The 17,154-nt window shown below is 45.6% G+C and overlaps 1 protein-coding gene across 1 annotated transcript in view; it reads left to right on the top strand.

The window, feature by feature from the left end:
* The window catches only part of atp10a (ATPase phospholipid transporting 10A), a 55,874-nt gene that overhangs the window by 30,542 nt on the left and 8,178 nt on the right, over positions 1–17,154 (top strand). The window contains exons 11-17 of the mRNA XM_084920995.1: positions 9,863–9,966; positions 10,406–10,532; positions 10,621–10,805; positions 12,397–12,745; positions 14,505–14,581; positions 15,628–15,753; positions 15,845–16,045. Coding sequence (XP_084777121.1) covers positions 9,863–9,966; positions 10,406–10,532; positions 10,621–10,805; positions 12,397–12,745; positions 14,505–14,581; positions 15,628–15,753; positions 15,845–16,045 — 1,169 coding nt within the window. The remainder of the gene's footprint in view (positions 1–9,862; positions 9,967–10,405; positions 10,533–10,620; positions 10,806–12,396; positions 12,746–14,504; positions 14,582–15,627; positions 15,754–15,844; positions 16,046–17,154) is intronic.

The following is a 17,154-nucleotide window of genomic DNA, read 5'->3' as shown; positions in this document are numbered from 1 at the left end:
CCAGTTTTTCACAGGATGTTGCAGGAAATCAAAGAAAATGAAAAAATGATTCATATTTGACTACCACCAAATATGAACTCTGCAAATATCAGTCTCTTACAAAAACCAGGCAAAGACCCTGTATATCCCTCAAGCTATCGTCCAATATCCCTTATTAATGTAGACCTTAAAATAATCTGCAAAGCTCTCTCAAAGAGATTAGAGAAAATAACCCCCCTTTTAATTCATCCTGACCAAACTGGTTTTATAAAAGTAAGCACTCATCAACAAATACACGTAGATTACTTAATTTAATAGACTACTCATGCAGTAAAAACACTGAAACTATAATATTTTCTTTAGATGCAGAAAAAGCATTTGACAGAGTTAACTGGCAATTTCTATTTGCAACTTTACATAAATTTGGTTTTGGACCCTCTTTCATAAACTGGTTAAAAATATTATATAACTCCCCAACAGCTTGTGTCAGAACAAATGACCAAACATCCTCCCGCTTCTCTCTTCTGAGGGGCACCAGACAGGGATGCCCACTCTCCCCTTCACTGTTTGCAATTTTTATTGAGCCATTAGCAGCAGCAATTAGACAGGCTACAACAATTAAGGGCATAAAATGTAAGAATATAGAACATAAAATCAGCCTTTATGCAGATGATGTGTTACTTTTTCTCCAAAACTCACAAACCAATATCTCTGGGGTAATTGCATTGATAAATTCCTTCTCAAGTGTCTCAGATTATTCAATTAACTGGTCGAAATCAACAGTTCTTCCGATTAATTGCTCCTTCCATAATTCTTCTCCTTCCCCACTGCAATGTGGAAATATAAAATATTTAGGTATTAATGTCTCTCCTAAACTTTCAGAATTAACTAAATTAAACCACATCTCACTTTTAAAGACAGTAGAAGGCGACCTGGCTAGATGGAAATCTTTACCCATATCACTCATGGGAAGGGTCGCCGCTATAAAAATGATGATCTTGCCAAAAATAAACTATTTATTTTCAATGATCCCAAATAAGCCATCACAAGATTGGTTCAGATCTCTAGACTCGTACATTTCTAAATTCCTTTGGAAAGATAAACCCCCACGTATCAGCTTAAAAACACTACAAAGGACCAAGGATAAAGGAGGATTAGATCTGCCTAACTTTAATCACTATTTTTTAGCCAACAGGCTTCAGTTCATCTCTAGATGGTTTAAACACACCCTCTTAGATGAACCTTGGATAGATGTAGAACAGGCACTATGTAATAACCTAGAAATTTCAGACCTACCATTTATCAGCTCAAACATCAAACGACATGAATGCTTTAAAAGCATCAATATTAGCTCTTCTCTGACAGCATGGTGGGAGTTTCTAAAAATGACAGAGTCTTCATTAATCCCATGCAAACGTACACCTATCTGGAACAACCCGGACATATTACAAAACAATAATATGATAAACTTTCCAGATTGGAGTTGCAAAGGAATTAAATACTTGGAACATATATTGGAAGGAACAGACTTTATTTCGTTTGACAGACTAGTTATACAATATGGGATCAACAAAAAACGATTTTTGGAATATCAACAAATTAAATCCATAGTAAAAAAGAAATTTAATCCCAGTGAAGCTGAATTACAAACACCACCAAGTGTGGTACAATTTTTTAGTCTAAAACCCCCCAAATTATTGTCTAAAATATACAGAACACTTTCTAAAATAGATGAATCAATATCCCTTCCTATTGCAAAATGGGAAGCAGATTTATCAATCAACTTAGACCCAAACCTTTGGTCTCAGATATGCTTAAAAACCTTTCAATGGATCAGAAATCCCAGTTTGCAATTAATACAATACAAAATATTACACAGAGTGCACTATACTGGTCATAGGATGTTCAAGATGGGCTATACGCCTTCCAACAACTGCTCACACTGCACAGCAAATACACCGGACAATTACATCCACGCTCTTTGGTTCTGTCCACCAGTTCAGAAATTTTGGCATGAGATATGTGAAGACGTATCAAAGTGTCTGAAATGTAACATTCCAGCCTCCCCTTTAGTATGCTTGCTGGGCAACTTGGATGAGGTCACTGCAGAAATAAACACAGCCCACGTTGTTTTTACAGCCCTATGCATTGCCAAGAAAATGGTCCTCATTAACTGGAAAAATAAAAATAATCTTAATTCTAACCAATATAAAAACCATCTAATAGATCACATTAGTCTTGATACAACCTCTGCCATCACATTTGATCAATCCCTTTGGGCTCCTTTGATCGGCTTCATCACCTAGTGGGGGTGGGGGGTCATGGTTTGGTCCTGCCTTCGCTATTGTGGTTGATATGGGGGTAGGGACGGCCTTAGGGCGTCTGGGGAGTCCCTAGGGACGTTTCCCTAGAGGGCCTAACCTGGCGGATGTGGCCATGACCTGGTTAGAAGCTCTGGGGCTCTTGGATGGTGTTTTCCTTGTGGCTGCGTACAGCGGAGATGGGGGAGGGTCTGTGCTGGCGGACGTTGGTTACTGGCCTGGTAGCCTGGCTGCCCCTGGGAGGGTCCGGGACGGGCGTGGAGGCTTAGGGGTCTGGGGGTGCTCCGTCCCCCGGTCTGGGGTGCTGGCCGGGCCTTGGGGGCTTGGGTCCTGGCTGTTGTGTCGCCGGAGCAGTGGGCGGGTGGGTGCAGGGGGGCTCAGCCCCAGTGCAGGGGACCTCTGGTGCATCAGCCCAACTAGGGGGCTCTCTAACTGGTGGGGAGGTTGTTATATCTTTGCAGGTGGTCTCCTCACTACAGGAGCTCACTCTGCAGGTGGGGGGAGAGATATAGGAGAGGGGGAGAATGAACTCAACCTGGGTGTCTATTGTCTTGTGTAGTTTGGGAGATGATTGGATGATGGGGTGGGTGCAGTTTTCTCTGGGGTGGAGTCGGGTGGGCTGCCCCGGACTCTGTGGGGCTGGGCGGTGCTGCTGCTGCGGGCCCCGGTCCGGATGGGCCTGGGCCCCCTTGCCCTGGTGGGTTCCAGAGCGTGGGGGTGCCTACTGGGGTCAGCGGGGGAGCTGGCCCCAGGGAGGGGCTGCTTGCCCCTCCCTTTCTTCCCTCCCCATCCTCAGCTGCCTCCCTATTCCCGCTCTACCACACCCACCCACACACGCAGGGCTTGGGGTGCAGGTATGTCACCAGGGTGCAGGGGAGGCACTCCCCCTCTGTCCCCTTCTGGCCGCTTGTGCCTCAATTTTATTCTGCAACCTAGACATCCACATTACTCACACTCTCACATAACATATACATATAGGGCCTTGGGGGTGGGCACGTTTTACAGCATCCAGAGGATGGTCGTTGCACTCCAACCCACCTCTGGTGCTGGTGCCCTACCCTCAATTTTAAATGCATTTAGACACTAAGGGTTTTCGGGAGGAGCCGTGCTGCTCTCTGAGAGGAAGCTAGTACCATGCTCTCCTGAGTTTTAAATGCACTTTAGAACAGTACACAGCAACACTACATATGAGCGGGCGTAGGGAGGTTTGAGGTCTTCACTCACCCCGGTTCTGTTAGCCGTCAGGGCTGGGGGGCTGGGAGGAGGTGCTGGCCGTCAGACTGGGGTCTGGGATGCGGGGCCTCCCTGCTACTGCAGATAAGGAGGTGGTCCGCTTGCCTCCACCCCAGAGAGAAGGGTTACATCTCCTGGGTCTAGGTGCGGCTTGCCCCTCTGGGGGCGGGGGTACCTGGACCTGGGATATAGAGTATGTTTGGGGAGTGCGACTGTCTGTGCAGTGTCTATTTGTGTCTGTCTACACGTTGGGTGAGTGCCGAGTATTTGGTTGTGCATATGGGGGTGGGAATGCACGTCTGTGTCCGCGTGTGCCTGTTTGTCTGTGTCTATATGTCAGGTTGGGTCTTAGACTCAACCTCTCTGGGTACATCTCAGGCCCTCTAAAGTACGGAGGCCTATCTCCCCTCACCACACTCCCTGCCGGTGGCTGATGCCCTCAGACGTTGGTGTGTTGGTGGTCCTTGTCGTCTGGGGCTGGGCGCTCATGCATGTACCGGCTCACTCCTGGTGGCCGATTGGCGGGGCCGGGCGCCTGTGGCCCGGCTGGGCTCCTTCCGGGGGGTGGGATGCCCTCAGGCCTCTGGCCTCTGGGCCTGAAGCTCGGTCCTCTCTGGCACAGCTGGCTGCCGGCAGAGCCCGCGGGCACGCCACTGCAACCCCCTCTGGCCTCTGCTCCGTAGCTGCAGGGTGACCTCTCCTTTGGGGCTCTACTCAGCTCTTCCCAGGAGGGTGGCACGGTTCCCCCCCCTTTTGGTGGTCCTCCTCGGGTCCTTGTACTCTGGGGCCTCCGGATGTCTGGGGCCTGGATCTCCTCCATGCCTGCTTCATACCCTGGTGGACGGGGCTATGGCTCCCCACACTCCCTAGCAGATCGTTACATGGAGAAACCTTTGGAATACAAGCATGCTGATCCACACAGGTATGCACACAGGTGTACACACGGGTGTTCACAGACGCGGACTACACCTTTCTTGGCTGCTGCCTCAAAGCACATTGTGCGCTGTCTATCTTGCGTGCTGCACAATATCGTTTATTATTTAGTATCTACTGTTATCTACTGCTAGCTAGTTTATGGTGATGGTGCTGTTTTTTTTTATGTTGCTCTTTGTTGTTTGCTTTCTCTTCTGTTTTTTTTCTCCATACAGGTGATCCAGGTGTTTTGTTTGTTTGTTTTTTCCTTTCTTCCCCCCCTTCTCACCGTCTCTTCTCCCCTTTGGTTTTCTTTCTCTCCCTCTCTTTCTTTCATTCTTTCTCCCTGTCCTATCCCCCAGTCATGTCTGTACCGTTTGTAGCAACCGAAAATAAAATAAATTCATAATTATAATAAAGGTCAATCAAATGGACCAATATGGCAAGGCCATGATGATCCACTTGGTAAAATAAATCCGCTTGGCATCTTTCTTGGCCTTAAGACAACAATTCTGATGGCTAAAGATCCAAACGGGACACAAAAAAAAAACAAAAAAACACTCGACTCCAGGTACAAGACGCCCAGCTGGAAACACTTCAGCTGAGCTGCCCGAGATTCACAGAATTTTCAGAAAATGTTACATTTTTGTGATTTATATCGTTATCGGGACGATAGAATTCTTATATCGGGATATGAGATTTTGGTCATATCGCACAGCCCTAGTTATCTCCAGTTATCGCATTTACATACAGAGTTTTCAAACTGTAAAGTGTAACTGTAACTGTAAAGTTAGTCCCCATAGGGAAATAGTTCCTCTGCATTTAACCCATTCACCCAGTGAAGCAGTGGGCAGCCACCAATGCAGCGCCCGGGGAGCAGTGTGTAGGGACGGTACTTTGCTCAGGGGTACCTCAGGGTAGCCGTTCAGTGGAGTCGAACCCCCGACCTTCTGATCATGGGGCCGCCACTCTACCTACTGAGCTATCCCTGCCCTGTTTGACGTTTGTCTTTCTTTAAACTCTGTTTATCAGTTCCGGTTTTCTTGTTTGATTAACTTTCCTTACCATAATCCAGTCTGAATCCAGATCTCTGCTGGCATCTCTGTAATCATCGTGATATTTTGGATCAAAGAAATCCTCTTCCCATTCAAATGTTTTTTAATCCAGATAAAAAACTGGATAATGTTAGCAGATCTTTTACGATTCTGTAATTCCATTTACTTTTTGCACAACCGGATTTCAGGATTTTAATCCTGCCAGATTATATTTCAGCAACTGGGCCCTGAGATTTACTAAAGCAGCGGTCCCCAACCTTTTTTGCGCCACGGACCGGTTTATGCCCGACAATATTTTCACGGACCGGCCTTTAAGGTGTCGCGGATAAATACAACAAAATAAAACTAGTACCGGTACCGTAAAAAAGAAAATTTATTCATAACACACGTGAAAAGACCCAGGAAAACCGAGTTAACGATAAAAACGATAACAAAATAACGCTGAAAACCAATAAAAACCCTGAAAACTATACATTTCACACCTGAGCCTCAACTCTCGCGGCCCGGTACCAAACGACTCACGGACCGGTACCGGTCCGAGGCCCGGGGTTTGGGGACCGCTGTACTAAAGCATTAAAACCTGCAGTTCCTCCAACATCCACCAGAGGCTTCAGAAAGGACCCACATTTTAAAACATCCAACTTTACAGCAGAAATAAACATGTTTTTATTCTGCCACAAAAAAATGTGTCCTTCTTTTATAAAAACAAACAGATACATTCATCTTTATACTGGAGTGAGGTAGTTACTGGGTGTGGCTGCTTTGATTGGCAGACTGCTGGCTGGCTGCTAGGATTCAGCTTTGGTGCCTTTTCTTTAGTGCAACTCTCTGACAGATGATGTGAAAGGAAGAGAAAAACACATACAAAAATGCAATCATTTCATTCCACTTATTATAATTCGCTAATATTTTAGAGTCATAATAGTCCTTGACATTAACTGGTTAACACAGAATTTCCACATCTGTACACAGATGGCATCGACTTCTCACAAAGATGAAAAACAAAATGAAAAATGTTATAATGAGCCCCTAAATACACTGAGTCTACTATGTGTGGGAAGCACGAGTAGTAAGTGAATAAATCGAGTCGTAACTGTGTCAGTAGATGTTGGCATATCGTGGACTGCGTGTGTATCCTGCAACAGTGTTTACCACACTTTATACAAGCTTTCCTATTACGGCACAATTCCTTCACTGCATCATTTGCTCAGAAGTGTAAAAGTGCTCTGAAGTGCTTTCGTTTTCATGGACTGAATCAGCCGGTGCAGCAAACTGTCTTGGATCCCCTTCAGTAAGAGCATGCTGTCACGTTGTGCGAGTAATACATTTCTTTCACGTGCCTGCTTAGTGGCTCCCTCCTGTTCATTAAAGGCATCTCAACACGGCTGCGTAAAAATGGCTCTCCAGCTGAAATGATCCTCCTACGCCGAATGAGGACTTGTTAACTGCAGCAGACAAATGGAGATGAGCCCACCCCCCAAACCTCGTTTTGGCATGTTTTCTTGCTGACATGTAATCTTATCCTTTGGAGAATTCTGAATTACAGTATGATTAATTGTATTGATTTTCCATCATGCATCCCGTGCTGAGTCCTGCACACAGTGCTGGGTGCACAAGTTTTTCCGCTTACTTAAAATTCAGTTGCTCACAAAAACAGATCATACCGCCTAGTGTCCCAGTTGAGCAGCTTTAATGACCAGGGTTGCGTGTGTTTTCGTGCACACTTTGGTTCCCCATTGGGCAAAAGCAGCCAATTAGAGCACAGCAGGCACCGGGCCTTCTCATAACCCAGAATGTCCATAATAGCTCCATTCAGGGGATGAGGGAGTTGTTCAGTGTCATTCTAATAACAGGACACGTGGAGGTGACAGACTGTAGACCTTTGGAGATGAAAGTGTGCCTGCAGACTCCTGTTTAGTAGTTCCACTGTGAAACTACAATTATTTTTTATTCACACAATAAATAATTAATTTCAGCAATAAAAAAGGGTGTGTCAATCCCTGTCAGTAGATCCCAGATTTGGATCTGAAAACAGCTGAAATCGAGGAAACGGTAAAGTTAAAATAAACACATTGGTGTGGTGTCTGCAGTAAAGCAGGTATATTGGACTCTCGTGGTGAAAACGAGGCAGAGTCACTGTCAATTTAATAGTTGGTTTACGTTCCAGCCTTCGCCTGTAGTCGTGCAAGGTTGTGTTTCGTTTTTAGGGTGGCAGTCGTAGAGATAAAGAGCTTGGAGTACAGTCAAAAGGAGTCCGTTGAGGTGATTGTGGGTTCATGTAAGGATGCTGCTCAGAAGCCTCCCTTTTTTCAGGCACGCCCAACTGGAGGAGACACTGAGGTAGATCCGTATCTCATTGGGTAGATTATATCTCATCTGGGCTGGGAATGTCTCAGTGTCTTCCAGGAGGAACTGGAAACTGTTGCTGAGGAGATAGACATCAAGAAAAGCAGCTTAGTCTTCTGCCAACGTGGCCCAACTTCAGAAAAGCGGACGATAACGGATGTTCAGTCAACTAACTTGCAGACATTTAGATGATCACCTGTCACCTCACTGGTCTACACTCATGTGGTAGCCCAGAAACATCGATTTCTTTATAATATATATAGAACTAATCAAAACGAATCAATCACAGTCGCATTAGATATTGGTTTGCAGGAGTATCTAAGCAAAGAGTTGGAGTCCTCCTTGACACAAAGCTCCTCCCCTCACTAACAACTGACATAGCTAATGTTCACAACACTGAGCTAACTTGTGGAATTTCAGGAAGTCAGTAAAGCTCCCGTTTCAGTAAGCTTTACTGACTGAAATCGAGGAAACGGTAAACTATTTATGATAACTATTGCACAGTTATCATAAATGCTAACCTGCCTGATTGCCACAAGCCCAGCTTCAGAGATTCCTAAGCTTAGATAAATGGAGAGGGAGCATCAGGAAGGCCATCAGGCATAAAATCTCTGCCAGTTCAAACATGTGGATCCATCCGCTGTAGAAATGAGGGCGCGGCCAAAAGTACTTTTATCCGATAGCCACACTAGCCGTCTGTTTAGGGGTCAGGTAGCAGCTAGCAACTGTGGCTAATAATAAAATGATGACATTAAATTGGGAGCGAGGCTGCAAACGCTGTGATTCCTGCCCATCTGTAACAGTGTAATAGAAATTGATAATTTAACAGTTGTTTGTTTCCAAAGTCACAAATAATTTTGCATTAGTAACTTTGATCAGACTACATCAGACAGATTGAAACGCATATATATATTTGCACTACCTTTTAGATTCTGAAAGCATTTGTTTCATAGAGATCTAATAGTTTTGTTAAAGTATATATTTTACAGTATCGATCTATGGCGTTGGTATCTGACAGAAAATAGCCTGTTTGTGTTTACAGTGGTCGGAGATGAGGTGAGCATTAAAATCATGTTGTCAGGCTTGACACAGCCGGGCTTCTTGTTGCAACCATATATGGTGCTATTTAAGGCAATTCAGCTTTGGCTTTACTCTTCAAAAACAGCTCTGTCTATCTTTTATATACAGTCTGTGACACGAACTGTATATAAAAGACAGGGGAAAAAATGCACCTCAGTTTTCTGACTGGAAACCGAAACATGATGTGAATTTCCACCTGTGTCTGCGAGCCTGTCTGCTCCCAGCAGCTGTTCATCAGAAAAGCAGAACTCACGCTGTGTTTTTGCTTTAGTTTTTTTCCTCCACAGCCAAAGAGAAACTAGACTGTTGGTGTAATTATAACTTCTTCATAACACAACTCTCTTTTAGTGGTGAATAAAAACACTTAGTTTCAATTATTTCCTGACTTTTCAAGCTGGAACTGTTCGATCGCTGCCAGTTTTGTGCTAATTTGTTCCTTTCAGTAAAAATAATTTTGCGTGGCGGTGCATGTGAGGCTGTGCCTGCCAAGCTGTTGTGTTATTAGTGAGATTTCATGGCTGGCAATCAGAGTGTTGGCTGGTGCATCTGTGTCAGGAGACCCATAAGGCCAATCTGTTTGTGCGCCGCTCCCCTGCCAGAAAGATGGCCGAGGTGTTGCCAGAGAGGCGCTCCAGCAAGACGCTTTGAAACATCTTAGATAACTTCGAATGTTCAGTCGTTTTTAAATCATTTGGGCAGAAAATTGAAATAGATTAATTATATTTGCGAACGCCATAACCCAGATGCCGCTTAGTGAGCAATATGATGGCTTTACGTTGAGGTGTAGCATGCATGGTTAATTTAGGTGTGAGGACAGATGGCTTCTTGGATGAAGTCTTTTGTAATTTGGAACTAAAATGCTGAACCACTCATGCAAATTCCCCCAAAGCGAGAAAATCCCATCTCCGTTTATTTCTGTCTTTGCTGTTTTTTAAGGAAACTCCAAAGGGAAACGTCAGAAAAAGATTGTCTGCAGGACCCAGCACTACCTGAATCTGTACGCTGCAGATGGACTTCGCACGCTGTGCATAGCAAAAAAGGTATGCAAGCACGGATCTGTAAACCTGAACAACTGCCCTCCGTCATTAAACTGCTTTAAAAGGGGGACGGAGGTGGTGTGTCTCAGTGGCTTCTTGACAGGATGTGTTTGCAGCCCGGCGCAGATGATCACATGGACCAGCCCTTCCACAAGTGACATTCTTCGTGACTCAGCTGCAATCTGTGCCACTTTCCCAGGCTGTTAATTTATGCTCTCACAAGCTGGGCTCATTATATTCCTGCCTGTGCAGCGCCATCACCAAAGCAAAGCAATAAAACACCTTGTCAAGGTCTCACATTCTGTTATGGAGGATCCTTTTCTGCCATAAAGGCGAATGAGGAGTTCAGTTTTATCCCAGCAAGCTGACACATGACAGTGTGTGTTTGTGTGTGTGTGTGTGTTTGTGTGTGTATGTGTAAACGTTTGTGTTTGTGTGTCAGATTCTGAGCAAAGAGGAGTACGCCTGCTGGCTGCAGCGGCACTTGGCGGCTGAGACGGCCATTCAGGGAAGGGAGGAGCTGCTCTTTGAGTCGGCCCTGCGGCTGGAGACGAACCTCCATCTTCTGGGTAACTCTCAGTTACAGCTGAAACTGTTATTATGAATGTAATTACTCTAATGTTGGAGAGTTTGTCACAGACTTGCCTTCTCCTTCAGGAGCGACGGGCATTGAGGATCGGCTGCAGGACGGCGTGCCTGAAACTATAGCTTCCCTGCGGAAGGCGGGCCTACAGATATGGGTGCTGACGGGGGACAAACAGGAAACTGCTGTGAACATCGCGTACGCGTGCAAGCTGCTGGACCCCGAGGAGGAGCTCCTGACACTGAACGCTGACTCTCAGGTGAGCAGCAGCACCAGCCAGGTTTTAATAAACTCTGGTTTCCTAAACGTGGAGCGCTTTCACACCTGCACGCTGTAATTGGATTCTTGCTCCTCTTTCCCCCTTGGTACCATTTGTTTTGGTACATGTGACCAATGCCAGCTTTCCTAAAAGGTCTTCCTTGGTCACAAATAAACTCTGCAGCCACCGACTGCAAAGTGTACGCTATAGTCTTGAGCTAATCAAACAGCAGCAGATTCCTGTGTAGTAGCAGCTGGTGGACACATTGGTCATTGCTGTGTGAACAGTGGTGGTCCAAACAATCAGTGTGCCGTCCAAGATTAGAAAGGTGAAAACTGAAAAAGTGGCTGCAATCAGCAACGCCAAATCACAGCAACAGTCGCCTCAAGGCACTTTATATTGTAAGGTAGACCCAACAATCATATGACCCCCTATGACCAATCACTTTGGCGACAGTGGGAAGGAAAAACTCCTTTTTAACAGGAAGAAACCTCCAGCAGAACCAGGCGGCCATGTGCCTCTGTCATGTGAGCATCTCAAGCTCCTGCAGTGATGAGTCACTGAAATGCTGGGAAAGACCGACCCCGGTCGTCTTTGCCTAACAACGTTTCAGAGGACGGAGTCTCAAGCCATTTGGATTCTTATTCACAGTCTAAATGTTTTTCTACAAAAGTGATCGGCTGCCTGAAGAGAATAACTGATTGCACAACTTACTGCATTCATTTTGCATTGCTCAAGAACATCGCCTGTGAAATTGCCAGCAAATCATTAGATTTATTATCAGATTTAATTAATTTATCCCAAAAATTGCAAATTGTGTCTTGCAGCATCCAAACACTGAACATAAGATTTAACAAAACAGTATAAATAAAGTATAATTACAGAGAAAAAAAAGAGCTCAATAGGTAACAAGCTGAGTGTACTGTTGTAGAATAAAGTTGGCTCATAAAGCAAACTAAAACTTGCTGAATGGATTAAAATATCTGCTCTAAACCCGACCGACCCGAGGACAAGCAGGAGATCTTTATTTTAGTTGCCTAAGTTTTAGCACAAACTGACAGCAGAATGGGTGAAAAACATCCCACAGAGCACAGCACAGAAAAAATGTGCTGGCCGCGATTCTCCTGTGGTGACGAGTCGGGTGGAAATGTACGACATGTGTCAAATCAACCTTCGGCTCCGCTGGTGGGATGACAAACAGCTAGTTTTGTGTAGGCATCATAGATTGTGTGTAAAGCGTTAGCACAGCGATAGCATGCTGCTGTTGTAGAGCTTTGTTGTCAGACTCACAGCTGTGTGTTGTTGTTTTCTAGACCGAGCACAGGTTGATCTTTAGTGTCGCGTTCTTGTCCCTCTCTGGAATAAATCAGAAGAAATCCTCACTCCAAAAGATGGAGATCGCTCATGTTTGTGTCTGATCTGACCCATCCTACGTGATGTTTCTACTACAGATGTTTACTGTGTTTACAATAAAGCCTTACACAGGATTTAAATTCGTATTTGATCTTAAAGTATCCAAGCTCTAGAGCTCCGGAGATTGTTGCCGCTGAATTAACATGCCGTCCTGACGCTGAACTTCTCTGTGAACCAGGAGGCGTGCGCGCTGCTGCTGGAGGAGAGTTTACACTACATCCAGGCCAAATTCCTCTGCAGCCCATCAGGCCCGACCACCAAGACCTTCAACACGAACTTCTCGCCCTTTGACATCTACTCCTCTTCATCTCCGTCCTCCCAGTCCACTCCCTTCTTGGTCCACCGGCTGGGCCTGGTGATAGACGGGCGGACGTTGGCCTACGCCCTGGATAAGAGTTTGGAGGATAAGTTTCTGGCCGTTGCACGGAGCTGCCGTTCCGTGCTGTGCTGCCGGTCCACGCCGCTGCAGAAGAGCATGGTGGTCAAACTGGTGCGGAACAAGCTGAAGGTCATGACTCTGGCCATAGGTAAGGACCGGGTGAGCATATTCAGACACAGATGTGCCTGATTTTAAAATCCTGTCACAAGCTCACTGCTGGACTTAAAAACAAATGACCTCACCCGGAGTAAAAACTAAACATTTGTCCTATCTCACGCTTGCATGTGTTTATAGTTGCAGACATAAAAATGAGGCCTGTTAGCCTCTAATGTTGTGTTAAAGCATTCCTTTGCTTTGAAATGCTTAAACTGTGAGCTGTAGTCTTGAACCTTCAGGCTATCCCCAGCATGTAAGATCCCAGCAGCGTCCGGACAGATCAGAACGTGCCTGAGCTCTCGAGCACAGCTGCTAACCTGCTCGCAAGTTGTTCCCAAATATTAACGAGCTTGGATAAGGGATTTTTTTTCTCAGCGTTGAAAGACATTTTTGGAACACACAGACTCTTCCAGACAAGTGTACAAGTGACTTTCCCCATCTTCATCTTACTCTTTAGCTGTTCTAACAAACGCATGAATGCCAAATTTTAATTGCAGTGTGCACACCTGAACCTGCCAGCCCTGAACATTCACTTTATTTACTTTATTCATTGCATCTTTACATCATCGTGCAGCAAACTGGCTGCTACACGGCTCCAGTGAAACTCCTGTATGTTCCTCCTGCTGTGATCTCCGTGTGAGCTGATTTTGAAATTTGCCTGAGATGGAGGTGCACCATTCATCATTCAGCCTCTGCTCTGAGTTATTCTTAGTATTTCTACACTTTCCCCTAATGAAGCTGCAGCAGCAAAGAGGGGACGCGAGGACGTCACTGTGACCTGCGTTGGTCTTTTCTCTGTTTTCCATTTATTTGGTCCAGCTGCGCTCTGGAGGAGCAGGTTTTATTTGCCAGCGGGGCGTTTTTTTCAGTCAGTGCTATGTTAGCTTTTGAGCTTTAATATCTTTCAGTACTTCAGTCTTATTATTCAGACGTGTCACACTTCACGAGCTGGTACGGAGCCTTACACACATTATTTGTAATAATAATCAATTATGGCCTCCTGGGGCTATTCTAAGGTTTTAATTCAACTATCTGACCAATAATATCGCTGCGCTGGGGTTAATTATACTAACACACTGTCCAGTTCTGGTGAGAAAAATAGAGGAATTTAATTTGGATGTTGCTGATCACAATAACTTCTTCATGCAGTCCATCATCCATCACTTCTGGCTCCAGAAAAACTGATATGGCAGCAGCCAAAATGCACTCTGGTTATACTTTTCTGAAAAAGTCCTGATGGCACATTAATCACGTTGTTCCATCCCACTCACAAAAAAATCCAGCCTTGTGAATTCTCAGTGAAAAAGGGAAAAAAATTCCAGCCAACTTCTATTTGAGTTCTTCTCACCACCTACCTTTCATTATCAGTCTGTGCTGCCACTGCGGTGCCATTGTGACAACAAAATCCTCCTCCCCTCCCACTCCACCACCTGTAGTGACAAAAAGAAGGGAAAACAAATTTATCCACACATCCGGAGACACCGCCTGTCGGCTGCCGCAGCAGGAAGGCCTCCGCCTCATGGGAGGCTGAGCTGCAGAGGTGGCGAACTGCACCGCAAGCGCGCGGCTCGTATAACGGCTGAGGAGTCTGTGAAAGCTTCACGTTCCTCTCGCAAACACGGGGCACGCCGGCTTCTCCATCTTGTCGTCTTCACGCTCAATAAAGCCCCCCCCCCCCTCCTTATAAACTGATGTACCTCCTCCTTCTAACGGTCTATTTTCTCTCTTTCACTTCCCTACATTAATCACAGGAGATGGGGCCAATGACGTCAGCATGATCCAGGTCGCAGACGTGGGTGTGGGGATCTCAGGACAGGAAGGCATGCAGGTAAGGTGATGAATAGAGTGGCACATGGGGCAGAGAGGAGAGGTGGGTGATTTACGGTGGGCTGTAAAAAAAAAAAAAAAAAGCAGCGCAGCCTGAGAGCTCCTGAGAGCAAGAAGAGCTGCAGATAAAAGATTGGGGAATTGGGAAGAGGGGGAGACACTAGCATTCTTTAGGGTTGTTAATGGCTTTTCATTACACTTAAGTGCGGTTTTTAGCCCACATCCATGACCATCCTCTAAATAGGATTGCCTGTGCTGTGCTGAGTCAGCAGGAAGGCCCTGTGTCCTGCAGAGAAGCAGCGCGGCGTGGGCGCTCAGCTCCAAGGCCACAGCTGAGAGAGCATCTTCACGAAGAAAAACCTCCTGCCCTCCGCTCATTTACCTGCAGCACCCTGCTCCAGAGCTGTGCTCTTATGATGGAGATTCCCAATTAACTTCCAGGGGAGGCTTTGCCGGCACGCTGCTGTGTAGCACATCTGCTAAAGCCTCAGTATCCTGTCTTTAACCAAGCCGCTGCATTAATTACCGTTAATCAAACTGCCGCTTAATGAGACAGCGGTCACTCTCGGGGACCCGCCGCACACCATGTGTTGAGACGCTCTTTACTGCACCCCGGGCCTGCACGCGCTGCTGCATTATCATTAACGCGCCATTCGTCTATTAGCGACGCGCTCCCTGTGTAGTCGTTAGGAGGGGTTATTGGAGCGCAGCAGAAGCAAGAGGCCTGCTGTTGTTTCTGTTGCTGACAGCCGAGAGGTGCCGTAAAGGGTTAGCGGCGGCGTTTATGATGTAAAAGCAGGGCTCGGTACTGGGAGTGTTTTACACGGTGATGGATGAGACTGACAGCTTCCTGCCGCGCTAACAGTGAATCCCAAGAGGAGGCCAACTCGTTTACGAGTTATTGCTTTGGAAAGATTATACCCGCTAAAGATTCATTAAGAAGAGGCGAGAACAGTCAACGAGTAACTGCCTAATGTGTGCTCGTCTCGTGTACGTAGGAGAGAGGCGGCAGGAGACTGAACGTTTGGTTCTTGTGGTGTTCTGCAGGCAGTGATGGCAAGCGATTTTGCCCTCCCACGTTTCCGGTATCTCCAGAAGCTCCTGCTGGTACACGGGCACTGGTGCTACTCCCGCCTGGCTAACATGATCCTGTATTTCTTCTACAAGAATGCAGTAAGGCCCCTCCCAGTGCACACAGATCTGAGTCAGAAAGGATGAGGTGTTCTGCTTTTTCTCACTGCTTCCATCTCATTTGTTCCCTCAGATGTTTGTGGCGCTCATTTTCTGGTATCAGTTCTACTGTGGCTTCTCAGGTTCAGCCATGATTGACCAGTGGTATCTCATCTTCTTCAACCTGATGTTCTCTGCTTTCCCACAACTCATTACTGGCACTCTGGACAAAGACGTGTCAGCAGAGACTCTCCAACAACTACCTCAGCTCTATGTGAACGGCCAGAACTCCGAGGTGCGCTCCCTCCTAATGATCTGACAGCACATTTCAAATTTTTACTAACAAGAATGTGGGAAAAAAAACAAAAACTGAAAAGTAGACTGGGTGTCTGTCTCCTGAATGCAAACTGGGAGCTGGTTCCACAGAAAGGCCTCCCATTCTACTTTTAAATACTCTTGGGGCCACAAATAAAACAGGAGTCTAAGAGCAAAGTTTTAGGATAATCTGGTAATGAGGTCTTTAAGATGTGATGTGGCCTGGTTGTTCTGGACTTCATAGGTAGGGAGAAGGATTTTCAGTGCTAATTCTGGATTTAACAGGGAGATGGTGAAGATAAGCAAATATGGGAGAAATATGAGCGCTGTATCTACACCCAGTTAATACTCCCTCTATAGCATATTAGATCAGCTGAAGGCTTTTTAGAGAGCTTTTACAAAAGTCTGATAAGAAGAAATTATAGTACACCAACCTAGAAGTGAAAAATGCATGAACTAGTTTGTCAGCATCACTCTAAGGCAGGATGTTTGTAGCTCCGTAGTGTAGTAAGTTTACACAAATGGCTAACACAAATTGCGGCTGTTTCAGGTGCTGAGTTATCTGTGAGCCAAAAGCTCAGACTGCTCTAAATGCTCAGTTCACACTACTACTGTTGACTCATATGAGAGAGCAAATGTCCCTACTGTAGTTATCTCTGTCATAGAAGCCCCACCTTCTGTTTGTGAGAGGCAGCCAATCAGAACGATGTTAGCTTAAAGGCAAGTTGGCTTGAAATGAGGGGTTGCAGTGAGCCCTAAACTCTTAATCATGCAAAGTTCTCCACGATTTAGAGTCTAATAATTAAACTTGGTATTACCATGTGGGTTTTTTTTCCTCTCCCTGGCATAGACGAAAGACTTCACTCTTTGCTCCAGAGAAAACCCAGTTTGTCAGTCATGACTCAAAAGTCAAGAATAAGCCGGAATTCATTTTGCATGCTGCATAGATACCATTCAGTTTAGACTCAGAAATCCACATTTTTCCTAAATAAAATGAATTTATGTTATAATATGCCATGATTTCTGTCATTAACCTTTGATTTCTAGCATAAATTTTAGCATAAAGGTTAGAACTGTTGCGCTTCTTCA

This window comes from Perissodus microlepis, chromosome 23 (assembly GCF_051167445.1).
Source record: "Perissodus microlepis isolate ML-2025 ecotype Zambia chromosome 23, ASM5116744v1, whole genome shotgun sequence".
NCBI lineage: Eukaryota > Metazoa > Chordata > Actinopteri > Cichliformes > Cichlidae > Perissodus > Perissodus microlepis.
Note: the sequence above shows the minus strand (reverse complement) of the source record. Positions and strands in the feature narration are given on the sequence as shown.